At 38.6% G+C, this 21,181-nt stretch overlaps 2 protein-coding genes across 2 annotated transcripts in view; one reads left to right on the top strand and one right to left on the bottom strand.

Annotated features, from left to right (window-relative positions):
• Positions 1 to 1,609: 1,609 nt before the first annotated feature.
• On the bottom strand, positions 1,610 to 9,413 carry sae1 (SUMO1 activating enzyme subunit 1). Its single transcript, XM_057350941.1, has 9 exons — positions 8,937 to 9,413; positions 8,522 to 8,633; positions 8,252 to 8,425; positions 5,532 to 5,677; positions 5,360 to 5,459; positions 5,178 to 5,283; positions 4,146 to 4,290; positions 3,776 to 3,845; positions 1,610 to 2,146 (listed from the first exon to the last, which is right to left on the bottom strand). The coding sequence occupies exons 1-9, from the start codon at positions 9,035 to 9,037 to the stop codon at positions 2,054 to 2,056; spliced, it is 1,047 nt and encodes a 348-aa protein (XP_057206924.1). The 5' UTR covers positions 9,038 to 9,413; the 3' UTR covers positions 1,610 to 2,053.
• A 441-nt stretch (positions 9,414 to 9,854) lies between these two features.
• The window catches only part of zc3h4 (zinc finger CCCH-type containing 4), a 15,870-nt gene continuing 4,543 nt past the window's right edge, over positions 9,855 to 21,181 (top strand). The window contains exons 1-12 of the mRNA XM_057350940.1: positions 9,855 to 10,371; positions 13,570 to 13,807; positions 15,548 to 15,655; positions 15,735 to 15,963; positions 16,103 to 16,257; positions 17,549 to 17,645; positions 18,244 to 18,380; positions 18,462 to 18,563; positions 18,756 to 18,867; positions 19,018 to 19,127; positions 19,209 to 19,630; positions 19,718 to 20,031. Of these exons, the coding sequence (XP_057206923.1) occupies positions 10,292 to 10,371; positions 13,570 to 13,807; positions 15,548 to 15,655; positions 15,735 to 15,963; positions 16,103 to 16,257; positions 17,549 to 17,645; positions 18,244 to 18,380; positions 18,462 to 18,563; positions 18,756 to 18,867; positions 19,018 to 19,127; positions 19,209 to 19,630; positions 19,718 to 20,031 (2,104 nt within the window). The 5' untranslated portion in view covers positions 9,855 to 10,291. The remainder of the gene's footprint in view (positions 10,372 to 13,569; positions 13,808 to 15,547; positions 15,656 to 15,734; positions 15,964 to 16,102; positions 16,258 to 17,548; positions 17,646 to 18,243; positions 18,381 to 18,461; positions 18,564 to 18,755; positions 18,868 to 19,017; positions 19,128 to 19,208; positions 19,631 to 19,717; positions 20,032 to 21,181) is intronic.

Genomic DNA, 21,181 nt, shown 5'->3' with positions numbered 1-21,181 from the left:
CAATAAATTACGATTTAAAATAACCAAAACAGAGTGTTACTTAATAACACATTTTTGGTGAATATTAACACATTATGTCGTTTTGTGTTGATTTTGTATTAAATAAATGAAAGGGGCAACATAAAGTTGAGTTAAAAGTAGCACAATGTGTTGTCCTTGACATAGAGATGTGCTCAGTTATGAACAGATTGTGGTGTTATCACACTTTTTAGACTGTAGTATACAATGTAACTTTAATAATCACCAAAACTCTTGATTTTTGGATCTCTCTATGGAGAACATACACATGATCACATGTGTGGGGGAGACATCCTGCAAATTGTGAGTTTTGTCAGTGAACTTGGCACAGCCGTTTTGTTATAATTAGCACACGACAGTTAACAATCTTTTCCATATTGATTGAAACCTACAATGATAGCAATCTACACATAGTTTGGCCTTTTAGTTTTACCTAGTAAGGTTTTTCCACTATCAACGTTCTCCCTAAAAGGACAGTTCACCCAAAAATAAAAATTTGGTTATCATTTACTCACCCTCGAGTTGTTTCAAATCTGTACAAATGTCTTTGTTCTGATGAACACAGAGAAAGATATTTAGTAGAATGCTTGTGACCAAACTGTTCTTGGCCAACACTGACTACCATGGGGGGAAATGACAATGGTAGTCAAAAGTGCTCCAGAACTGTTTGCTTTCCTACAATCTTCTTAATATCTTCTTTTGTCTTCAACTGAACAACGAAATTTGTCATTTATATAAATTATTTATATAATTTTTCCTACTATGGTAGTCCGTGGTGCCCCAGAACTGTTTGGTTACAAGCATTCTTCCAAATATCTTTCTCTGTGTTCATCAGAAGAACAAATAAATGTATACAGATTAGGAACAACTTGAGGGTGAGTAAATGACAAATTTTCATTTTTGGGTGAACTGTCCCTTTAAACCTAAAAAAACCCCACAACTTTTAAAAACGGTTATATGAGATTTACTTGCCACTCCTACACCCCCTGCTCAACCGGTCTGCCCAGTCTGAGTCATACGGATTCTAATACTGCATGGTCACATAATGAAAGTATATTCTCCATCTAAAGCCTGAAGTCTTCGTTTTGTATGTCTCCAGGACTGTAGTAATACACAGCCACGCCAAAGTCCACCTCTATTGTTAAGCAAGTGACAAACGTGACACATTTAAAACATTAGTCTCCTCGATCAACAGATGATGTCATTCCAAAACATGTTTCTCCAGCTGGTTAGACTATCACTTATTGAACAACTGTTCAGTTATATTCTTTGGCATTCCACCGTCTCTAACCGGACTGGCAGGATAATTATCCTTCTGCAAAATCGTAACTATCAAAACATATGATTTTCCACTTGCCTCAGAGTCATAAACCCTGCAGTACCAGTCCAGCAAATTACATATCTGGGCTTAGCTTATAAAAAAACTTCCCCGTATGAAAGTCACGAAAAACCTTTGACAAGACGAGATACGGTATGTCAAGTAACAGCCTGAGGCTTTCAACGCGATTTCAGAAAGAGGCGTCAGAAGAACTCGCCCTCATTTCATACTGGGGATGGGAGCATATTTATTTCTAAAGAATAAATTGCTGCTGGGAGCATCGGATATTTCCTCATTCATTTACAATTCCTATTTGCTTTGTTTATTCATTTTTTTGTAATTTAGTGTCACTGAGACAGCAGGGGAACTACACAAACACACCCTAATGTATTATTGAGATCCATCACAGGAGTACACAATTCTGATGCTTTTCCCTATTATCTTTATTTTAATACAAAATGTAGAAAGTCTTGGTTAACCCTGGTGAACAATGTGAGCATCTATATTTATGAGCAAGTAAACACAAAAGGCTTGACAACATGTTGTTGTTGCTTTTGGCATCAATTAACGTGTGGCATACTGCTACGCAAAGGTACGGTCCAAAGACAGATTTTGATGCCTGCGGCCACTGGCAAAACACGAACTCCATGGTGTTTCGAGAGCACAAATGCAGCCCCACGAATTGCATGTGTTAGACTCTCTGCATTCTCCACGGGATTATTTGGGCCCGAAGTAGTCCACCACTCCGCTGCCCTTCAGCCCGTCGAAGAAGAAGAAATTCCTGTGCGGAGCGTCTCTCTGAGACAAAGCCTGTCAAACACACGAAAACAAATGAGAACATGCCCCCACCTTCAGAAACGCCACAACGCGCAGATGTAGATGTTTTAATAACGGCTTTGCTGTTCGGTAATGAACTAGTTTGATTGAAAACATCGGGCACATTCTGTGTTGTGATGGAGGAGACTGATGGGCAAGGGGCAGCGAGGAACACAGAGCCATATGCGAATTTCAGCCTATTTCATCATGCAGGGAGATGGCGAGACAGCCTGGCTTCACTCCACCTCCATGTGGGTTCAAGGCCTGCTCAGCCATCGCTCTCGAGACCGTGATGTTCACTTCATCGCCCCACACAGCCATGATCTCCACCCTCGCACGTCTCCATCACATCTCTGTCTGAGGTATGACATCACCCTTCAAAGCAGATATTGACGTTTTTCGGCATCTCGTCGTCTACTAATACGCCTATTTTGAATCAATGTACTCCATTTATACAGGGCCTATATTCAAGGTTTGAAATGAACTCACCAGCCAATTTGGCTACTTAATTATTACGTTACCAGCCATTAATACATGAATATACTGTATTATAAAACATGTATTTCATATTAATAAAAAATGAATCATCCTCCTCAATCCTTTTTACCAAAAATCCAAATTGAGTTTTTGAGCTAAATTTGCACAGGTGTACACAAACTTCCCTGGCAAAGTAAGTGAACATAATTTATGAAACTGATTTCTACCCGCATTGGCAAGATGGCGGCCATTACAAACCCTGTAGCACATTGTTTTTCTGTCTATAATCTGGGGTGGGTACACAATGTAATTATCCAATCTGGAGTCACTGATTCAAGTTATTTAATCTCATATGGTTTATGGAATTACGAGCAAAGATTTCTTGCATTAGCTACTGTATTTCATCAGTGACCGGAGTATTACCTCGTCATTTCTGGCATTTATACACTGTCAACAGATAAAAGTTTTGGATTTAGCCCAGATTCTGATGGAGAGGGCAGCTGCCATACGCTTCTCGCTGTGCCATCAGAAAGCTGCCATGTTACTGAGGAGAATATAAATGGGTGTATGGCTTTGTAGAGAACCAAAATGCAAGGTTTTATGGAGGGGTAAACAAAGTGTTAAAGAGTGATATGGGGTCAATACAAGTTTAGCTGGATGAACAGTATTTGCAACTTGAATAATGGATGAGTAAAATTACATTATTTCACAAATGGTGACTAGTCTTAAATGTATAGTTTACCCTTTCAATTCTGTCATCATTTATTTTAACATCATTTTAAACCTGTACGACTTTATTTCTCCTGCAGAACAAAAAAGATATCTCGAAGGATGTTGGTAACCGAACAACGGCGGTATGCATTCACTTTTATTGTATGGACACAGAAGAAGTCAGTGGGTACCGCCACTGTTTGAATACCAACATTCTTCAAAATATCTTCTTTGGTGTTCTGCAGAAAAATGAAAGTCTTGCCGGTTAGAAATAACAAGTAAAATATGACACAATTTTCATTTTTGGGTAAACTATCCCTTTAAATTATATTGAGCCCAGAGCATTCTTTTACATCACAAACATATCTTGAAATACAATTTTTAATGGGATGAATAAGTGTATGTGGACGAGTCTAAAGTCTACAAAGCTCTCACCTTGACTATCTCTTGCCCCAGAACTCCACCAACTACAGCACACACCGGGGCCATCTCAGAGAAACAGTAACTGAGGAACAAAACACGCCAGGAATTGTGAGTCAAGTTGGTAAGAGAGCGAATGTTTAATGGTAACAGAGACGGGACAGAATTGACAGCATGTGTAGTTTATCTAGATTTTTTCCAGACTGACATCTATGTCAGTGACATGTTTTGTGTTAACTCAAATATCAGGCTTGTAGAAAATAAACCCAGCGACCAGTTAATTTGGAAAATGTAGTTTGGTACATTCCTAGATGGTAAAATAAGAAAACAATTTTGAAGAGGAAAAATGTTTAAATTCAATGTTGATCTTGTTGAAAAAAAGTACCTGACAAAGGTGTTGGGGAGCAGTTCCGAGCTCACACCCATGGTTTCAAGAACATCATCACGGATTTGCAGGAGTAGTTGTGAGTCTTCGGCAAAGCTGACTGGCTGAGGATCGCGACCTTTATCTGTACGAAACTTCAGAAGCACTGTCAGAGGAAGCAAAAGATAGATAGGGAGTGGGTTTTCCATTTTTAAACAGGTTGTGAGTGAAGATGCATTTGAAGATTTGTGTGGTAGGTGAAACAGCGCTCGGGCTCTTTTCCAAGTGGCATCACTAAGTATCACTTCCCCTTTTCGGCTGCCCACCAACTACAGCACAATGAACTCCTGCCTACTACATTTCCACCTGGCATCATAGTACACAAACACACGCATCAAAAAAACACCCACCCATTCATGCTATCTCACCATCTCTGACACACAGATGAACATTTTTTTTATACAAATTTCTCCAGATTGTGAAAGCTATATAAAAACAACATCTGAGAGTTTGGAAAAAAACGAATGTAACATCAGAGTAGTCTCGCCACTGAGGCGATAAAACCTCAAATAAATCTGCGAGTTAAGTCACAGGAAACAGCTCTTCCTCAAAAGCTTTTTGTGTGGTATTTTTGAGCACAGCGACATATTTTAAGTCTTGCTTCGTAGAACAAATAGGAAGTGTTATTTTTTCCATTAATGTAATAGTAGATGTTGAGGGAGGGGTTGCGGTAACGGTCGGAGTCTGTTATAATGACAGTGTGGTGTGGAGGTGGCATGTTTTGTGTTTGAGAGCCACTGCACATGACTGGCCATAGACAGCCTGTGATGGAAAATGAGACACGTTCAGTGAAGACAACAGGTGAGCACTAATATAAAAAGAGAAGTTGTCTATAATTAAACAGATCGGCTGGCCCTCCACCCAGTAAGTGTGTAATACAAAATTCAGGAGGAAACTGCATTCACAAATGTCTGTGGTCCTAATAGGGAAACAATATTGCACGAAAAATAAGAATTGTGAGTTTTGATTTTGAGAATGATGTGAACCTGTTACCTTGCAGAAGAAAGTAGTCAGTAGGAACACGCTTCAGGTTGCTTTTTGCTTTCTCATCGGTCCAGTCAACCTCCAGGGCCTCTTTGAGACAGCAGAAACTGACCGTCTACATAAAGAAAGCCAAAGTGAACACTTGAGAACATTAAAAGAAGAAAATCAAACCAAAGTTTTAACACACCCACCTTTTTCACCATAGTGGTCTCATTGGGGTCCACTTTTGGTTTCTTTGCCTCTGGACCATCATTGGCCTCATCAGAGCCTTTCACCACTTTGGGCTTCTCTCTGGCAAGGTTAAACAAGACCATTAAAAATGTAATTACACAAACATGTTTACATGCACGTTCCCACACTTACTCTACATAATGATGCTCCTGGCCAAGGTTGGAGAACATGTATCCGTGGTAACCATATACATCTCCACAGAAGACCTTGATGTTCCGGGAGGTACAAAGGTGATCCACTTTTACCATGAGGTCCTTGGAACATCCAGTCAAGCAAATCTAAAAAACAAAACACGCATTAGCATGTGGTTGTTTTCAAAATCTCACCACTGCTCAGTGGTGCTTGGATCCTCAAAACAACACACATCTAGATGAATGCAACCAGAAAATTGGCAAAGCCAAGTTTCGCAATGACAGGCAACTGACCAGAACATTGGCGCATCTTATCCAAGCTCCCAAACCTCTCACACGCCTGTTTTTGTGTTGGAGATAACAACTGGGTGGCATATTAATACCCTAATTCGTCCAAGATGTTTATGGCACACAAAGTGCAATAATGCGTTAACTGGGCGGATCTTTGTGGACAGCTGTATGATCATTTTATCTCGAGTTTGTTTACCATTGATTTGGTTGTTTACTTTTCTTGTCAGAACATTATCTGTAACCTCATAACCTCGTACAGGCCCAGTGAAGGGATTATCAAGTATTTTAAAAAAGGTTCACTTAGAGGTTATGTAATCTATACCTGAACATCAACAACACTTCTCAGAAATGCTGTTGCAATGAAATAATGCCCTGAGGAGTCACACCTTCACTGCTGTTGGCACGGGGGCACGTGGGGAAAAATATGAAACCTGTGGCGAGACGTTTACTATTTTCTGACACATTCTTCCTGTGAGCATTGTGCGCCTCTAGGCAGCTCCCAAGTGCATATTTTGATCAAGCAGTGACCTCTAGAGGACGAATTTCGCTAAACTGGCGTTGCATATAAATAAAACCTGTTGGCTGGTAACTATAATACATTACATAGATAAGTAAGCACCTCATATTATAAGAGATGTTAGAAATTTACATTAAAGAGACATAACAGTTTACTGTGAACTTTGACCCGAGTGATAAACCAGAAATGTATCTAGGTTGCCTATTTATCCAGAACTGTGCAGAATACTTGCATTAAACCACCAAGATAAAAATATGAGAAAACACAAAATGTAATGACATTTTTGTGACATTCCCTTTAACCTAAAGATGGAGACTGGCTGATCTTGTATACAGTATGTTGCTGCAGGTGACTTATAATAAATGTGATGTTTGTCTCAAATAAGATCCTACTGTCATAAAACCAAAATACATTCTTTCATTTAAAACAATGCAAAGGTTGTATGTCTGCGAAGTAAAAAGTTAAATTTGGAAAACAGTGCGTCGTGAGTCATGAATTCCTTCTTGATGCCTGGCCCATCATTCCTACATAAAAGATTCATGCTTTTAAAAGTTCAATAAACAGATTAAGCAAAAAATGCTTTACCTAGACTAAAGAAACTTTTTAATCATATTCCAATGAAATGCTTCGACACGCCTCATCAGCCCCTACTGATCTCACATTGATCTTATGGCATATTAAATCGCAATGTTTGTGATCCTTAAAGAAAACAATTACCTCAACACCTGCTATGAATGCGTGTTTCTATTGCACAAATCCTCCTAATGCTTACTGGCTGCAATAATCCTTTAATGTATGCAATTCCTGATGTTTTCTTTGATGCACATGTTCCTTGATGCACTTATTAATGAATTGATGTAGCAGTGATATGTTTACATGTGTTATGTAGTTTTTTGTTAACTAAACTGGCAATGTTAAGTAAAAAATTGTCTTTAAAATGAACAAGATAGGACAAAGACACTCAGACACAATGTTTCCTTTTCACTTCCTGAAAAATATCAAGAGAAGCAGATGAAAGAGAATAGACTATGTTAAACACCCCCTCCCTCTTTTTTGGTCTCCCACCATCTCGTCCCCCTCCTCCTAAACTCTGACTAGCACTCCCAGAGGGAGATTGCAGACAGATCCTAGACAGACCGAAGATAAAAGACTGCCTGTCTGTGCTTTGAACAGTGTATGTGTGCTGAACGTATCATCCACAGTCAACAACACAGTCCTGATTTGAAGCAATCACGATCAGGACAACAGAACATGGAAAAGAGCAAACTAACTAGAGTTTGCCTGAGTCTTATGGGTTCATGTAGAGGTAGGAAAAAATGAAAAATAAGATATCACCACCCTATATCCAATCAAACAAAAGTGCAGAGAGACATCTAGTGGACATGAAAAACTCACCTGATATCACAATGTCACAAAGTTTCTGTCCATTAGATATAATAGACATAACGACTATTTTTTATCTAATATTTGACACTCAGATATTTGGTTAAGATGGTATTAATCATTTGAGGTATCACCAGTATATTGCAGCTGACAAGTTGACTCAAATTTGAAGTAAAACATTTACATTAATACAAAGTACCTGGTTGTTTAGTCTGTGGGCTGAAACAAATAATTCATACCATTTTACAAAAGTGAACACCTGAGCTGGAAATATAAAGGTAGCAGGTTCAAACCCCTCAATTTATGAGGCGGCATTTTGTGCCCTTGACCAAAGCACTAAACCTGTATGTGATGATGATTTTTATATTGTGTGCATAGAATATAATTAGCTTTGTATTATGTGTACTGTGTAGTTTGGTAAAGACTTAATTAATTTACAAAACTATTGAGGCTTTTTATAGCTAATTAATATATTACTATAAATATGACCATAATAAGAAACTAACTCAGCAGCATTTTCCAGCACTTACCGCATCAAACTGGTAGAAAAAGTCATCTGGTTTGCTTTCCACTTGTTCAGTGTCTGCCTTCACCTCTACCATTGGGTTAAGAAACTGTGCTCTCTCCAGAGAGGCTTCGGCTCGGTTCTGAGCATCTGCATCCACCGGAATGAGGAACTGAGCTCTTCTAGACTCCTCTGTCACCTGACCGGTGTCAGTCATAGAAAACAAGACCTGCTTAGATAGGTACCTTTCAAGCTGCTTTTTTGGGTGAAAACATTAAGTCAGTTTATGTATAACCTGCTCATGATCCAGGAGAGTCAACCCTTTCACTCCAGCCAAAATAAGATTCTTAGCAATTTCTGCACCAAGACCCCGGAGTCCAACAAGAAGTACCCGTGATCCTCTAAGTCTGAAAATGAAACTTTTATGTTACAGACTACACATTACAACATTACTTGGTATTTGTATTCGACTAGCCAATGAAGCAAATATGTGTCGTCGTCCAAAAATATCATTTTCTATTTTAGACTAAATGCAAGAATGTAAATGTAATTAAAATAGTGCATCTGAAATCATACTGATCATTGTTTGGGGTAGAACAGTGTATGATTCTTAAGCAATTTGTCTAACAACTTAAAACTGAAACAAAATTAACATAATGGCTGTAAAGTAATGTGAGTATCAGAAATGCTCCTTATGTATGTGCACAAACCTTTTTTGAGCATCCAGACCCCAGAGGCGAATCTGACGATCATACTGAGCAGCCTCCTCTTCGCTGATAATAGTGTCTTCTTTTTCGATTGTGTCGATCATTATGAGTTATTTCCTATATTAAAATGTAAGAAACGGACTGAAAGGGTTAGCTTGAATACTATGAACTAAATTGTATTATTCTCTTTCTCCATTCAATGAGATAAAAGTGCCGCTTAGTGATACTCGCAAAGTCGCACAGTGATGACGTATGCGTTATGAAAACGCGCCAGTTTCAGCACAACAATGGACGTTTCCACCGAATTAAATATATGTCGAATATCATTGTGAATTTATTCATCTGGGACTTGGACTATGTTAGGGTTGAGGTTATAATAGCTATTAATAGCATGATTTACTTTATGTGAGACATTGCGTAGACATACTAATTAGATTTTTTTACTGGAAAATATATCTTACCCACCTTTCTAAAGCACATAGATTAATAAAATATAGCACAATTGTTATATAAATATACAGTTATATAAAGCAGATGACTCAACAAAATGAACATACTTGACATAACTAAACGTTGCCGTCTATAGCTTTTTGATGAATTGCGTCACTGTGTGGACATGTGGACAATATCATTATAACAAATTAAACATTTAAAAAAAAATATTAATTGTATTGCAAGCAAGCTTTCTGTCACAATAGCATGCTGCAACTGTTTTCACTGGCCTATAAATAAATGTATTTTTATATTTCAGAAACAAGTTCAAAAAGAAGTTGATGTAACTAAAAAAAAGCGATGCAAACGACTCATCTTGCAGCTTAATTCATCTTTAGAATATTTTTTTAATTATTTAGTATTTCCCATTATAATTATGAAAAAGTATGAATATTTAATTGGTAAATACTAAAATATTAATGGTTACAAATATTTAAAACACACCGTAAGAAACACCTACAATAAACGTCTATTTTTTCACTAATCATGAGTTTGCGTCCCAGAATTATGACCAATCCAGAACTGACCAGGTATTTATGTCTATGATTTAAAGAACATAAAAGACGTATTTGGTCTTCGGAAACAAGTCGGCCATTTCCGTAACCGACGTCACTTCGCATAAGACCGCCCCTTCTCTTCGGAGAAGAAGCATCGCCATTTTAAGTGAGCGAGTTTCATTTCACACACCGCAACTGTAGGACGGAGAACCTCAGGAACGTTTTCAACCTATTTCTCTTTCAAACTGTTAGTGGAGAATTGACTACTATGAACTGAATCTCTTCCTTAAGCCAATCAACAAGTAGCTCAAAGTCAAGTAACGCAAAAGACAGTTGATTTTTTGCACTGAATGTAGTACGTTAGAGGAAATGGCTGTGGAAAGCATGACTGTCCATCCAAACTCCCCAACAGCCAACCACGAACACAACAGTCTTCTCACTGACGAAAGGTCGAGTAATATCATCATATTTCTATCCAACTATTGATTTGTCCTTTGCTTTTTCCAAACACAAAAAGCACGGGGCATTTGCTTTTTTCTTTCAAAGGGATTAAAGTCGCCTTTCTGGGAAACGTACAGAGGTAACGAAACGCCATCTTGAAACGTTACACAGCGCAATCTGGAAGGTCATACCCGAATCAGGAAAAAACATTAAGAATATTATCATATTTGTTTTTTCGTTGCTTTTAAGTGATCGAAGACCAAATGGTTACAACTAACGTTACGCCAAAACATTGTTCCCGTTTTTCCGTCACCGATAACGAACAAAAGAAAACGTGTAAACATTGTATATTACAATATTTAAATCCGTTTTAAAACCAAACGTACTGCAATATGACGATAAATATTCACGTTACGGGTAAAATTCCTCCCTTAGCGACACGATAAGGAATGTGAAGTTTTATCCCTCGTGAGGCCTAGCCATAAAAGCTAGCAGTGCTAACAGTTAGCCAGTGATTTACCATTCAAACAACAACAACACGGCTAGCGGAAGAAAATAAATAGCGGTGGACTAGCATGTTTTATACATTTCCCGGTTCATTATTCCGATTTTAATTGGGTTAGTTATCTAGTTCAACACAGTAAAGTTTAGCCTAACGCAAAGTTAACCAGGTCGCGTGTGATTTAGGAAAGCTAATCTGTTATCTTTAGCCTGCGCGATAAACGACGAGCTACGCACTTATATTTTTCGGCCGCTACTGTCATTACTTAGATATTTTAAAACCTAAACTTAGAGTTTAACATGTTTTAAGTTTAGTTGATTTGTAAGTAAAACACGTTATATATATTTATCCATTTAAATTTGGGATGATTTAGTATATTATCGATAGTTCAGTTGTTACAGTACATTTAAAACACATTTATATGACTATTCTATTACAAATTAAGGTTCGCATTAATGTAACCATTTCGAGTTGACCATTACTTTGTTGTTAATAAATTTCTCATGTTCAACTTTTGAGAGAAGATTAACGTACTAACTTTTAAAATCTAAAAACAGATGAATAGTAGTTTTATCTATAAAGTGGGATGTGTCCTCCTTATTGATGCAAGTTTTTCTTAAGGTGCAGTTTTGACAAGAAATAGGAGTTAAAACTCAACCAGATACATTTACAACAGTTACTAAGTTAAACATTTCAAAACTATTGCCGTGTTTATACATATTCCAGTGTTGTTGTAAAATAGTTGTGCAGTTTTGCTGGTTGCCTCCAGTAACAGAGCAAGCTTTATTTTTACACACATCCCTCATGAACCAGTGCTTTGTCCAATGTCTCAGAAGCATTCAGTCTAATCCAAACATGAAGCAAAACACAGTTGTGTTTAAACATACCACCATTGTTTGCAAATGATGTGTCTTTTTGGGCCCACAATGCACGTTCCACCTCCCTTGAAAATCAGTTAGACAGTCACAAATGTGAAGATAAGGGTTCCACAGTAAGTATTAATTTTAACGCCACAGTTTGTTCCTTTTAAGTGTGTGTGTCACCAACTGATGTTGAGTGAGTAGTTTGCCATTGCATGAGTTTCTAAATGTTCATGATACTCCCAGTGAGAAATGTTTGTTAGTAACCATTTGTTTACTCAAGCTGTAGTTGTCAAGTTGCTTGTCTGCCAAGACTTTACGGTTGATATTACTTAGGAATCATTGCTTGTTTGTTTGACATCTTGACAGCTAGTTATTTTCACAGGGTGTAATAGACAAGTAATACAAGTGTTTTTGCTTCGGGACTCGACTTTGTACAGCCTAAGTAAGACATAAAGTGACTATAGAAACCTTTAGGTCCCTTGCATGTTTGGACTATGGATCCATAACAAAGACCCCTCTCTGTTAGGCAACCACTGAAACTTGTATTTACGTGAGGTTATATATGGTCATGAAGATCATTTTGATAGATGTAGGCGAAGAGTCTGCTTTACGAAGAGATTTGTGGTTCACTCAGTGATCATTTGTTAATTGATTGTCTTTATAATATTTCAAAGGCTCCATTTTCTGGTCACGGGGGTAGATGTCATGTGATTTTAGTCTTCCATTTACTAGAAAGGCCACAGCATAATGCAATATATGCCTCACCCAGTCCATTTTAAAAGAAAGTTTGTATCTTAGTAAAGCTTTGGTGGAGATATTGGACCATTCAGGTCAAGATCTTTATTCAAGCTAGCAATTTACCCCAGTACAGACCTAATATTAGTAGTAAGATGCCTGGGAAAGTTAAAACGTAAAACGTGGTATTTTGCCAATCGAGCCTGTGCTACCCAGATATATATTAAATTATGTATATTTGTTGGTTGGTTTATTTTTTGTTTATGATTATGATCTTGTAGAGGTTGAAATATGACTTATATTTCAGTTCATCTGATAGCACCCTTGCCCTGCACAGTCCTGTTGTGTTTATAGGCCAAAGAGAGCCTTTGTGATAATGTATTGCCAGAATCTTAAGGTGGAGCAGAGAATCTGTTAATGTGTGTTTTGTGTCAGTTTATTGGTATTGTAGGTGACTATAATGCCTCATGAGCTGTTCCTAGCAAAACATAAGTGAGCAATCAACATTTAACATCCTTAGACTTATTGCATCATTGCGTCTGAAGATTGGCAGCCCTGTTGATAAAGAGGTCTTTTGGTCTGTGTTACAGTTTGACTATAGGCTCAATGTTAGCAAATGAAATAATGTTAAGAGATGGCTTCTTTTTCTCAGTGATCTGCACTGTCATCATGGCAAATGAATGAAGAATTGTTAATAGCAAGGCCAGCAGAAACAGTTGTGTCAGAATCAGTATTGTAGACCTACTTTGAAACCTACCAGGAGTGTAAATGTTATTCTGCACAGTATTCAGCTGTATGGTGTTGAGCTGGCTAGGGATGCAAAACTACCCACCTCCCGGCCAAATTAATCTTTTATGAACTAGGTTGCATAAATGTTTTGTTAAAATAAGTTTGCATTTTGTTATCTAAAATAATTTCAAAGAGGTTCTTTAACTGAATATTTAAACCTTATGAAACTATAATAAATAAAGACAGTTCATTTAAAACCTACTCCAAGAACGCCTTAACTTTTTAGTCATTGGCATAATTTGTATATCCAACAAATTGATTAAAACGTGCATAGTCCAGTTCAGAGTTGTGATGTTCTGGCTGTTTATGTTAAACAGAAAGGAAGATGGAGAACTGGAAGAGGGCGAGTTGGAGGATGATGGTGGAGAGGCAGAGGCGCCCAGCTGTGAGGGAGCTGAACCCCAAGAAAAGCCCCGTCGCAGCAAGGAGCACCATGCCAGTGAATCGGATGACGAAAAGTCACATCGCCGCAGGAAGAAGAGAAAGAGGGAGAGAGAGAGGGAAAAAGAAAAAGAAAAAAGGAGAGCCAAGAAAAAGCGCAAATCAAAGCACAAGGTGAGATTGTGCATGTTAATTGTGTCTAGGCACTACAGCAAAAGTGTGTCTTTTCTGTGCCACTAAACTCTTGCTGTTAGGGATGTACCGAATGTTCGGCAACTGAAAATATTCGGCCGAAAATAGCAAAAAAGCATGTAATAAGCCGAGTAAGTGAAATGGCCGAATACATTTTACCGAACATGACGTGTGATATGATCAAGCAGCAACCAGCGCAGAGAGAGAGAGAGAGACAGAGACAGAGACAGAGAGAGAGTGAGAGAAAACAAAGTAAACTTGAATGTTATTTGACCCCGAATAGAAATAATACGAAAGTAGAATATCTGAGTACAGTGAAAGACTGTAAATTAAGAAGAACAATGACGAGATACAGACTAAGCAATCACACTCTGAGCATAGAGAAGGGGAGACATCGACAAAACTGGTTACCCAGAGAGAGCCGCATCTGGCCATACTGTAACCGAGGAGATAAGGAAATTTGAAATTATTTGCCGTGACTTCAGGAAATTAGACAACAATAGACAACTTCAATATTTATCAGGAGAAAAACAGGATTGTTTTATACCAACAGCATAATACATTGATGCCTGCCATAACAAAAGGGAGGAGTCGACCAATCAGTGATGCGCTCACAAATATGCACACACATACAAAATGTTTTTTTTTTTGTTGCTATTTCTAAAATGTATATTGTTTGATTTGACGTGTATTGGTTGTTTTTTCATCTGGTCTAGATTTATTGTAAATGTAAGAAATGCTTTGGAAATACATCGTAACAATTGTCATGCCAAAAAAGCACATTTGAATTGAATTGAGACAGAGAGAGAGCGCGATGCGTGCTTTATTAATGCAGCAAACATGTCGCCTGTGTTTGGAGCATTTTTAAGTGTCAGAGAAAGACACAGTACGGAACTTGCCACGCCGGAGTAAATTTCTGAATGAAAGGGTCTTTACCGGTCGGTAAATTGTGTACTTCAGACTGGAGCGGGCGGTCTGACAGTAGCCCCGCCACTCGTGACATGCTTTGACATCATACAGTGGTCGCGTGCACACAGTTCCCTGTACTAAACAACTTGTCTAAGTAAGTTCTGTGCATCCCGGCCCTGAGCGCACCTTCTGAAAGAACAGTGACAGCCAGCTTGTGAGGGCGGAGTTTAGATGAGAGAACTTAAATGGTTGTCAGTTAGAATTGCTTGCATGGATGTTTTTTTTTCTTTAAGTCATTTTGTAGTGTAGCCTATAATAATCCAACAGTGTTTTGTTGTAGGCATGCAGAGTACAGTACATTCTTTCAGCAGTCAGTTATAGGCCTAATATAGGCTATTCAAGAAGAGAGAGGGCACAATATTTTGTTTATTTTGACTTCTTGTTTTGCTCAATTTTATATTAAGTTATATTGAAAAGCAAGACAAAATATAAAAAGCACATTTTGACCATTCAGTTTATGCAATATTGAAAAAATTGTCTAAATAAATAGAAGAAATACGAAAAGCCATGTTTGGTATTCGGCCAAGTGTTTCATTTTTATTTGGCTTCGGCCAAGAATTTTCATTTTGATGCATCCCTACTTGCTGGGTTGGGCTGGTTGGAATCATGTAAAAAAAAAATTCAAAAGCGCCACAATTCTATTGCATATAAATAACATAAAAGAACAAACTAGATTAAGTTAAAGTGTAGTAAAAATGTACACATTATTTATATTAAAAATGACTTTCTTAAATGTATTTGTTTGCAATATAGCGCCATGCATCCTCAAGTGATGACCACTCAGACTACAGTGATGAATCAGATTACAGTCCCAGCGAAAAGAGAAAATACAGGGAATACAGCCCTCAGTATCCTCCCTCTGTAAGTACATGTCAAATCACACAAACAGTGCCTACAGCTACCAGCCAGTCAGGTTTTAATCCTATCCTATGCTTTGTAGTCTCAAGGGGGTTACCCACCTGCTTCTGGTCATGGAGGACCCATGCCAAAGAAAGGCAGCTATATGAAGATGGACAAACAGGGCTATGGGGGCTATGATGACTATGAAGAGGAAAACTACGAAGGTCAAGAGGATGAGGAGATGGTTGAAGATGACTATGATGACTTCGCCAAGGAACTGAACCAATACCGCAAGGCCAAAGAGGTTGGCTGTGGTCCACGTGGCAGAGGCAAGCATTATTTTGGCAACAGCTTGACAGTGATGTTTAGTATCTATAGTGTTTACTCAGTCCTTTGCCTTATGTGTTAAACTCACACTGGACTTTTAGTGTGATTATACCTGTGCTGAGCCTTATTTCTATAACACAGGTGGTAAAAACCGGATGAAGAACCAGAGAGGAGGGATGAGAGGCCGCGGAGGGATGAGAGGCCGTGGTGGAAGAGGAGGAGGCGGCAGAGGAAGAGGACGGGGCAAAATGGGAGGAGACAATGACGATGGAGATGGAATGTATGATGACATTGAGGTGGGTCCTATTTCAGTAATTATACTTTAAAGCGGAAATTAACCATTCGATCAAATGTACATTATTTAGTAAACTTACTTTCACTTAAATAAAAAACATATAACAGATTCGATACATGTAACCTTTTAAGAGAAAATGTGATGTTTTGTTATGGCTTTTGGAGCAAGGGTGCTGCCATCTTGCAGCGCCATGGCATGTGACATCACAGGGTTGGTTCGCGACATTGCAATATTGTCCGATTGCAATACCCTACATTGAGCAGTGAAGAAAAACAAGTATTTACTTACTTTTTGAATGCTCACTTGTTTTGTTTTAAAATGGATGGAGACGAACTAGAACGAGCTGATGAGCACACGATTAGTCTTATTAATCAACAAACATTGATTTTATAACGTAAGACGCAACGTGATGTAAACAACGCTTCATACAATAAGCGTTTATGTGGCATTTTGCCAGAGTTTTCATACATATGTGCATTACATTGTGTTACTAGTTCAAAGCTACGTAACATATTTTATATTATTGACCGGCGATGACAGTTAGCTTACCTGCTGTTAATAGGGCGTTCCAGTGTTTCCGCTCGGACATCTTTAAGAGAAAGCATTGCCACCTCCAACACGTCCACCTCGCGGCATAATATAGTAAATGTACGCACCATGGTGATGCAGAAATGGCCACGCAATATATGGTCCAAACCAGCCTCCTGACAGCAGATAGACTCTAGCACAGTAGGCATCGGCACACACCATCCACACTGACACCAGGTAGTTTTTCCGACCCGCTCTTCACCCCGAACCAGTGGGTTCACAACTTCTTCCACCCGTAACGGATACATTGCTCTCGGCGTATTGGCTCAAATGCATAAGCAATAGGACTAATCATGTGCTCATCAGCTCGTTCGTCTCCATCCATTTTAAAACAAGTGCAAATTCAAAAGTAAGGAAATACTTGTTTTTCTTCACTGCTCAATGTAGGGTATTGCAATCGGATAATATTGCAATGTCGCAAACCAACCCAGACGTCATGCCATGGCGCTGCAAGATGGTGGCGCCCTTGCTCCAAAAGCCATAAAACATCACGTTTTTTCTTAAATGGTTACATGTATCAAATCTGTTATATGTTTTTTATTTAAGTGAAAATAAGTTTACTAAATAATGTACATTTGAATGGTTCGTTTCCGTTTTAATAGCATGTCTCAATACTATCTTTATAACTTCAATATAAGTTAGTTTATAAACGACATAGTTGCTTTGTCTTTTACTTATCTTAAAAACATGCCTTGTCTCCACAGTATGGAGATGATGACTATGATAACATGGGAGAAGACGATTATGATGACTACTCAAAAGAACTTAACCAGTACAGGAAGTCAAAAGACAGAGGGCGTGGTGAGTTCTGTTTCACTAATAGATCTAGAAACACAAAAGCATGTAGATTATATAAGGAAGGGATAATGTACAGGCAGCCAGTTGTTATCGCAGAAATAAGCCCCGACAGTGTGATCAGGTATCACTTGTATCACACTGAAGGGGCTTATTTCGCGATAACAGCCGGCTGCTTGTACATTATCCCACTTATTACACGGCTACTTGCCACATGAGAAAAAAACTGGACATAAAATGTGAATTTGATAAGCTCATTTTTACCGAATGCAGACCTTCCGCAAAGAAAAGCCGTTTAGTTTCGGTTTTAATGTAAGAAATGACATTCAAACGTCACGAACAGGCAAATTGGTGTAATCATTTGTAAATATAATGTCATATATGTTATTAAAAGACATATTTATAATTAATTTTTGTGTAATATTAAACTGCCCCTCTCAAAATGATTTGCAGCATCCGGGTTACAGGGTGTTACTAGTTTTGAGCGGTTGTTATTTGAAAATAACAACCCTTGGAATGTCGCATCTGGCCAATCAGAATCAAGCATTCAAATGAGCCGTGTAATAAAGTGGTAGTAATTTGTAACTTCATTTGTTTTATTCAGGTGGAAAAGGTGGACGAGGTCGTGGGCGAGGCAAGGGAGGTCGAGGCATGAACCGAGGCAGAGGGAGAAATCGAGGTAGGGGACGAGGAGGAGATCAGGGTCCTGATGAAGAAAACAGTGGCGAAATGGACACAGGGGTAAGATCAGTTGACAACTTGATCACCCAACCAAACCAATCTCCATCGCTTAATTTAACATCTGAACACTTGTTTTTTTAGGATGGAGCTGGAGGTCCAAGGAGAAATGAGCAGGAAAAACATGGGCCGGAAAAGAAGGGCAAAGCCATCTGTAAATACTACATAGAGGGACGCTGTACATGGGTAAATACAGTCATATAGCTTTAAAATATGTTATAGATTAAATTGTTTGCATTGCAGTTATAGTGTGTTATTTTTGAGTATTAAACTCTATGAAATGGTATATAAAATTTTGTTAAGTGGATGTAAGATCACATATGTCTTATTTGAAAGAAGGAGTGATCTTTCTACTAACTGCTGTCATTCAATCATCAGGGTGACCACTGTAACTTCAGTCATGACATTGAGCTGCCTAAGAAGAAAGAACTTTGCAAATTTTACATCACTGGCTTTTGTGCACGGGCGGAAAACTGTCCTTACATGCATGATATCCTTCATATCATGAAACTGCTGAGACTATCATTCAAGCATTCAATGTTCTTATAATCTATATAAGGTTTTATGGTACAGGTGAAAGTCTTTTACTTTACAATAGTACATTTCTATATATTGAAATAACTCCTTGACACCACTGCACGTGATTTCCCTTGCAAGCTATTCCATACCACAGGCAACTGTGTGAATGGTGAGGAGTGCATGTTCTCCCATGATATCCTAACAGAAGATACTCAAGAGTTGCTGGATAAGGTAATCATCACAAAGCATTATTAATGCAGTTACGTTTTTGTGATTTTTATTTATGATTAATAGCCTTATTTTGAAATAAAGATGTTGGCGGAAGATGCAGAAGCAGGTGCCGAGGATGAGAAAGAGGTGGAGGAACTGAAAAAGCAAGGAATAAACCCTCTTCCAAAACCTCCTCCCGGTGTTGGTCTTCTCCCAACTCCCCCAAGACCCTCTCCAGGAGATTCCTCCACACCGATAGACTTCGGAATGGCCGCCCCGCCACGTAATAATAATATGCCCCCCTGTGGTCCACCGGCTCCAGGCCCTGGTCCTGGACCCTGCCCTGGTCCTCCTCCTCCCTGCCCTGATGGAGGCACCTTCCAGGGGCCACCAAACCCCAACGGACCTCCTCCACCTATGGGTCCACCACCTGCTTGTGGAGGAAATGCTGGAAAGAAGATCCCCTCTTTGTTTGAGATTGTGGTAAAGCCCACAGGACAGCTGGCGCAAAAGCTGGGTGTCAGGTTAGTTTTTATTTATCCTTGTGTCATGCCATTTTGGTTTAATAATTAGACACAGAAAATACTGATACAGCGTTGCACTTTTTACAGAGGACCAGGTCCTGGTGCTGCTCCTACAGGACCCCCTCCTGTGGGTCCCCCGGGTGTGCCTCCACCTCGCTTTCCCGGTGCACCACCACCAGGACACATGGGTCCAGGTGGTCCTCATGAGATGCCTCCCATGGGTCCATCTAACATGAATCAAGGCCCTCCATTAGGACCGCCAATGATGCAGAACTTTAGCCAGGGAGAAGGACCGCCAAACCAGGGAATGATGCCTCCAGGTGGTGGATCCGGTGCCAACTTCTATGATAATTTTTATCAGCAGCAGCAAGTCATGACAATGGATGGAAGTGAAGGAGATGGTAAGTCAAGTCAACTTTATTAATATAGCGCTCTTTACAATTGTCATTGTTACAAAGCAGCTGTACATGAAACATTATACAACAACAAAAATAAAATGAACACACACAGAAAACAAACGCACACAGGTTCATACACACCCACATGCATAAAACACAACTCCACACGCACAGAGCACAAAATGCACACTCTAACACACACACACACACACACGCACACACACACACACACACACACAGCGTGGTTATCACAGAGAAGCACTTTATTTAAGATAAAGGAGAGAGAAACACAGGTCAAGTATTATACAGACTATAAACTCCTTTATGTAATAATAAATAAATTAAGCAGGTTGTTAGATTTTAAAGTTATATTAATAAAAACAAAAACATTAAATTCTAAAGCTGATGTCTGCCTCCTGGACAGTGCAAGGAAGACTGTTCCAAAGTTTAGGTGCTAGATAGTAAAAGGATCTACCACCTGCACTTGATTTTGAAATTCTTGGTATTACCAATTGACCAGAGCCCTGAGAATGTAGTAACATGAAGGACAGTAATGCAAGAGATGCTCACTCAGGTACTGTGGAGCTAAACCGTTTTTATCTAGCCTACTTTTATCATTAGCATTATTGATCAGCATGTAAACAATTGTGTCCCTGTGAAAACCCAGGCTAAAGTCTCATAAACTAATTAATTATTAAATAACAAGCATAAACGATTAATTTCAAACATTAACTAAAATTTTAATCTTTGAAATGGCATTATTCAGTCAATATTGAAGATATTGTTGTTATATTTTCACAGAATATTCTGTAGGATGATTTTATGTAGAAAACAGTAAAAAGACTCGCTGGGTTTTCACAAGCAGGATCACATTTTGTTCTAATTGGGAATTTAAAGATAGAAGTAGTTCTGGTATGAAAGGCATGGAAAGGCTCATTTAGTAAGTAACTTTGTTTTCTGTTTATGATGAGAGCGATTTAATTCTTACATTAAATTTGTTGTTTGTAGCTTTTTTATTTACAAATATTAATGATCAGACTTCTATTAAGAGGGCATTCCCCTAAAGCCACAGAGCCTACAATACATACATACTGTGGATATCAAAATATAAATTAAATGGCCTGATAAAAGATCATACCTTTTATATATATAT

Source organism: Triplophysa rosa, linkage group LG14 (genome assembly GCF_024868665.1).
Source record: "Triplophysa rosa linkage group LG14, Trosa_1v2, whole genome shotgun sequence".
In the NCBI taxonomy this organism is placed as follows: domain Eukaryota; kingdom Metazoa; phylum Chordata; class Actinopteri; order Cypriniformes; family Nemacheilidae; genus Triplophysa; species Triplophysa rosa.
This window is presented reverse-complemented; position numbering and strand designations above follow the sequence as displayed.

What these genes read in the sequence shown, in the direction of transcription:
- sae1 (XM_057350941.1), bottom strand. Translation starts at nt 9,037, where the DNA reads ATGATCGACACAATCGAAAAAGAAGACACTATTATCAGCGAAGAGGAG. An exon ending in CAGGAGCATCATTATGTAGA is followed by an intron (nt 5,460 to 5,531) that starts GTAAGTGTGGGA and finishes TAACCTTGCCAG; the next exon opens with AGAGAAGCCCAAAGTGGTGA. An exon ending in AGACCACTATGGTGAAAAAG is followed by an intron (nt 5,284 to 5,359) that starts GTGGGTGTGTTA and finishes TTCTTTATGTAG; the next exon opens with ACGGTCAGTTTCTGCTGTCT.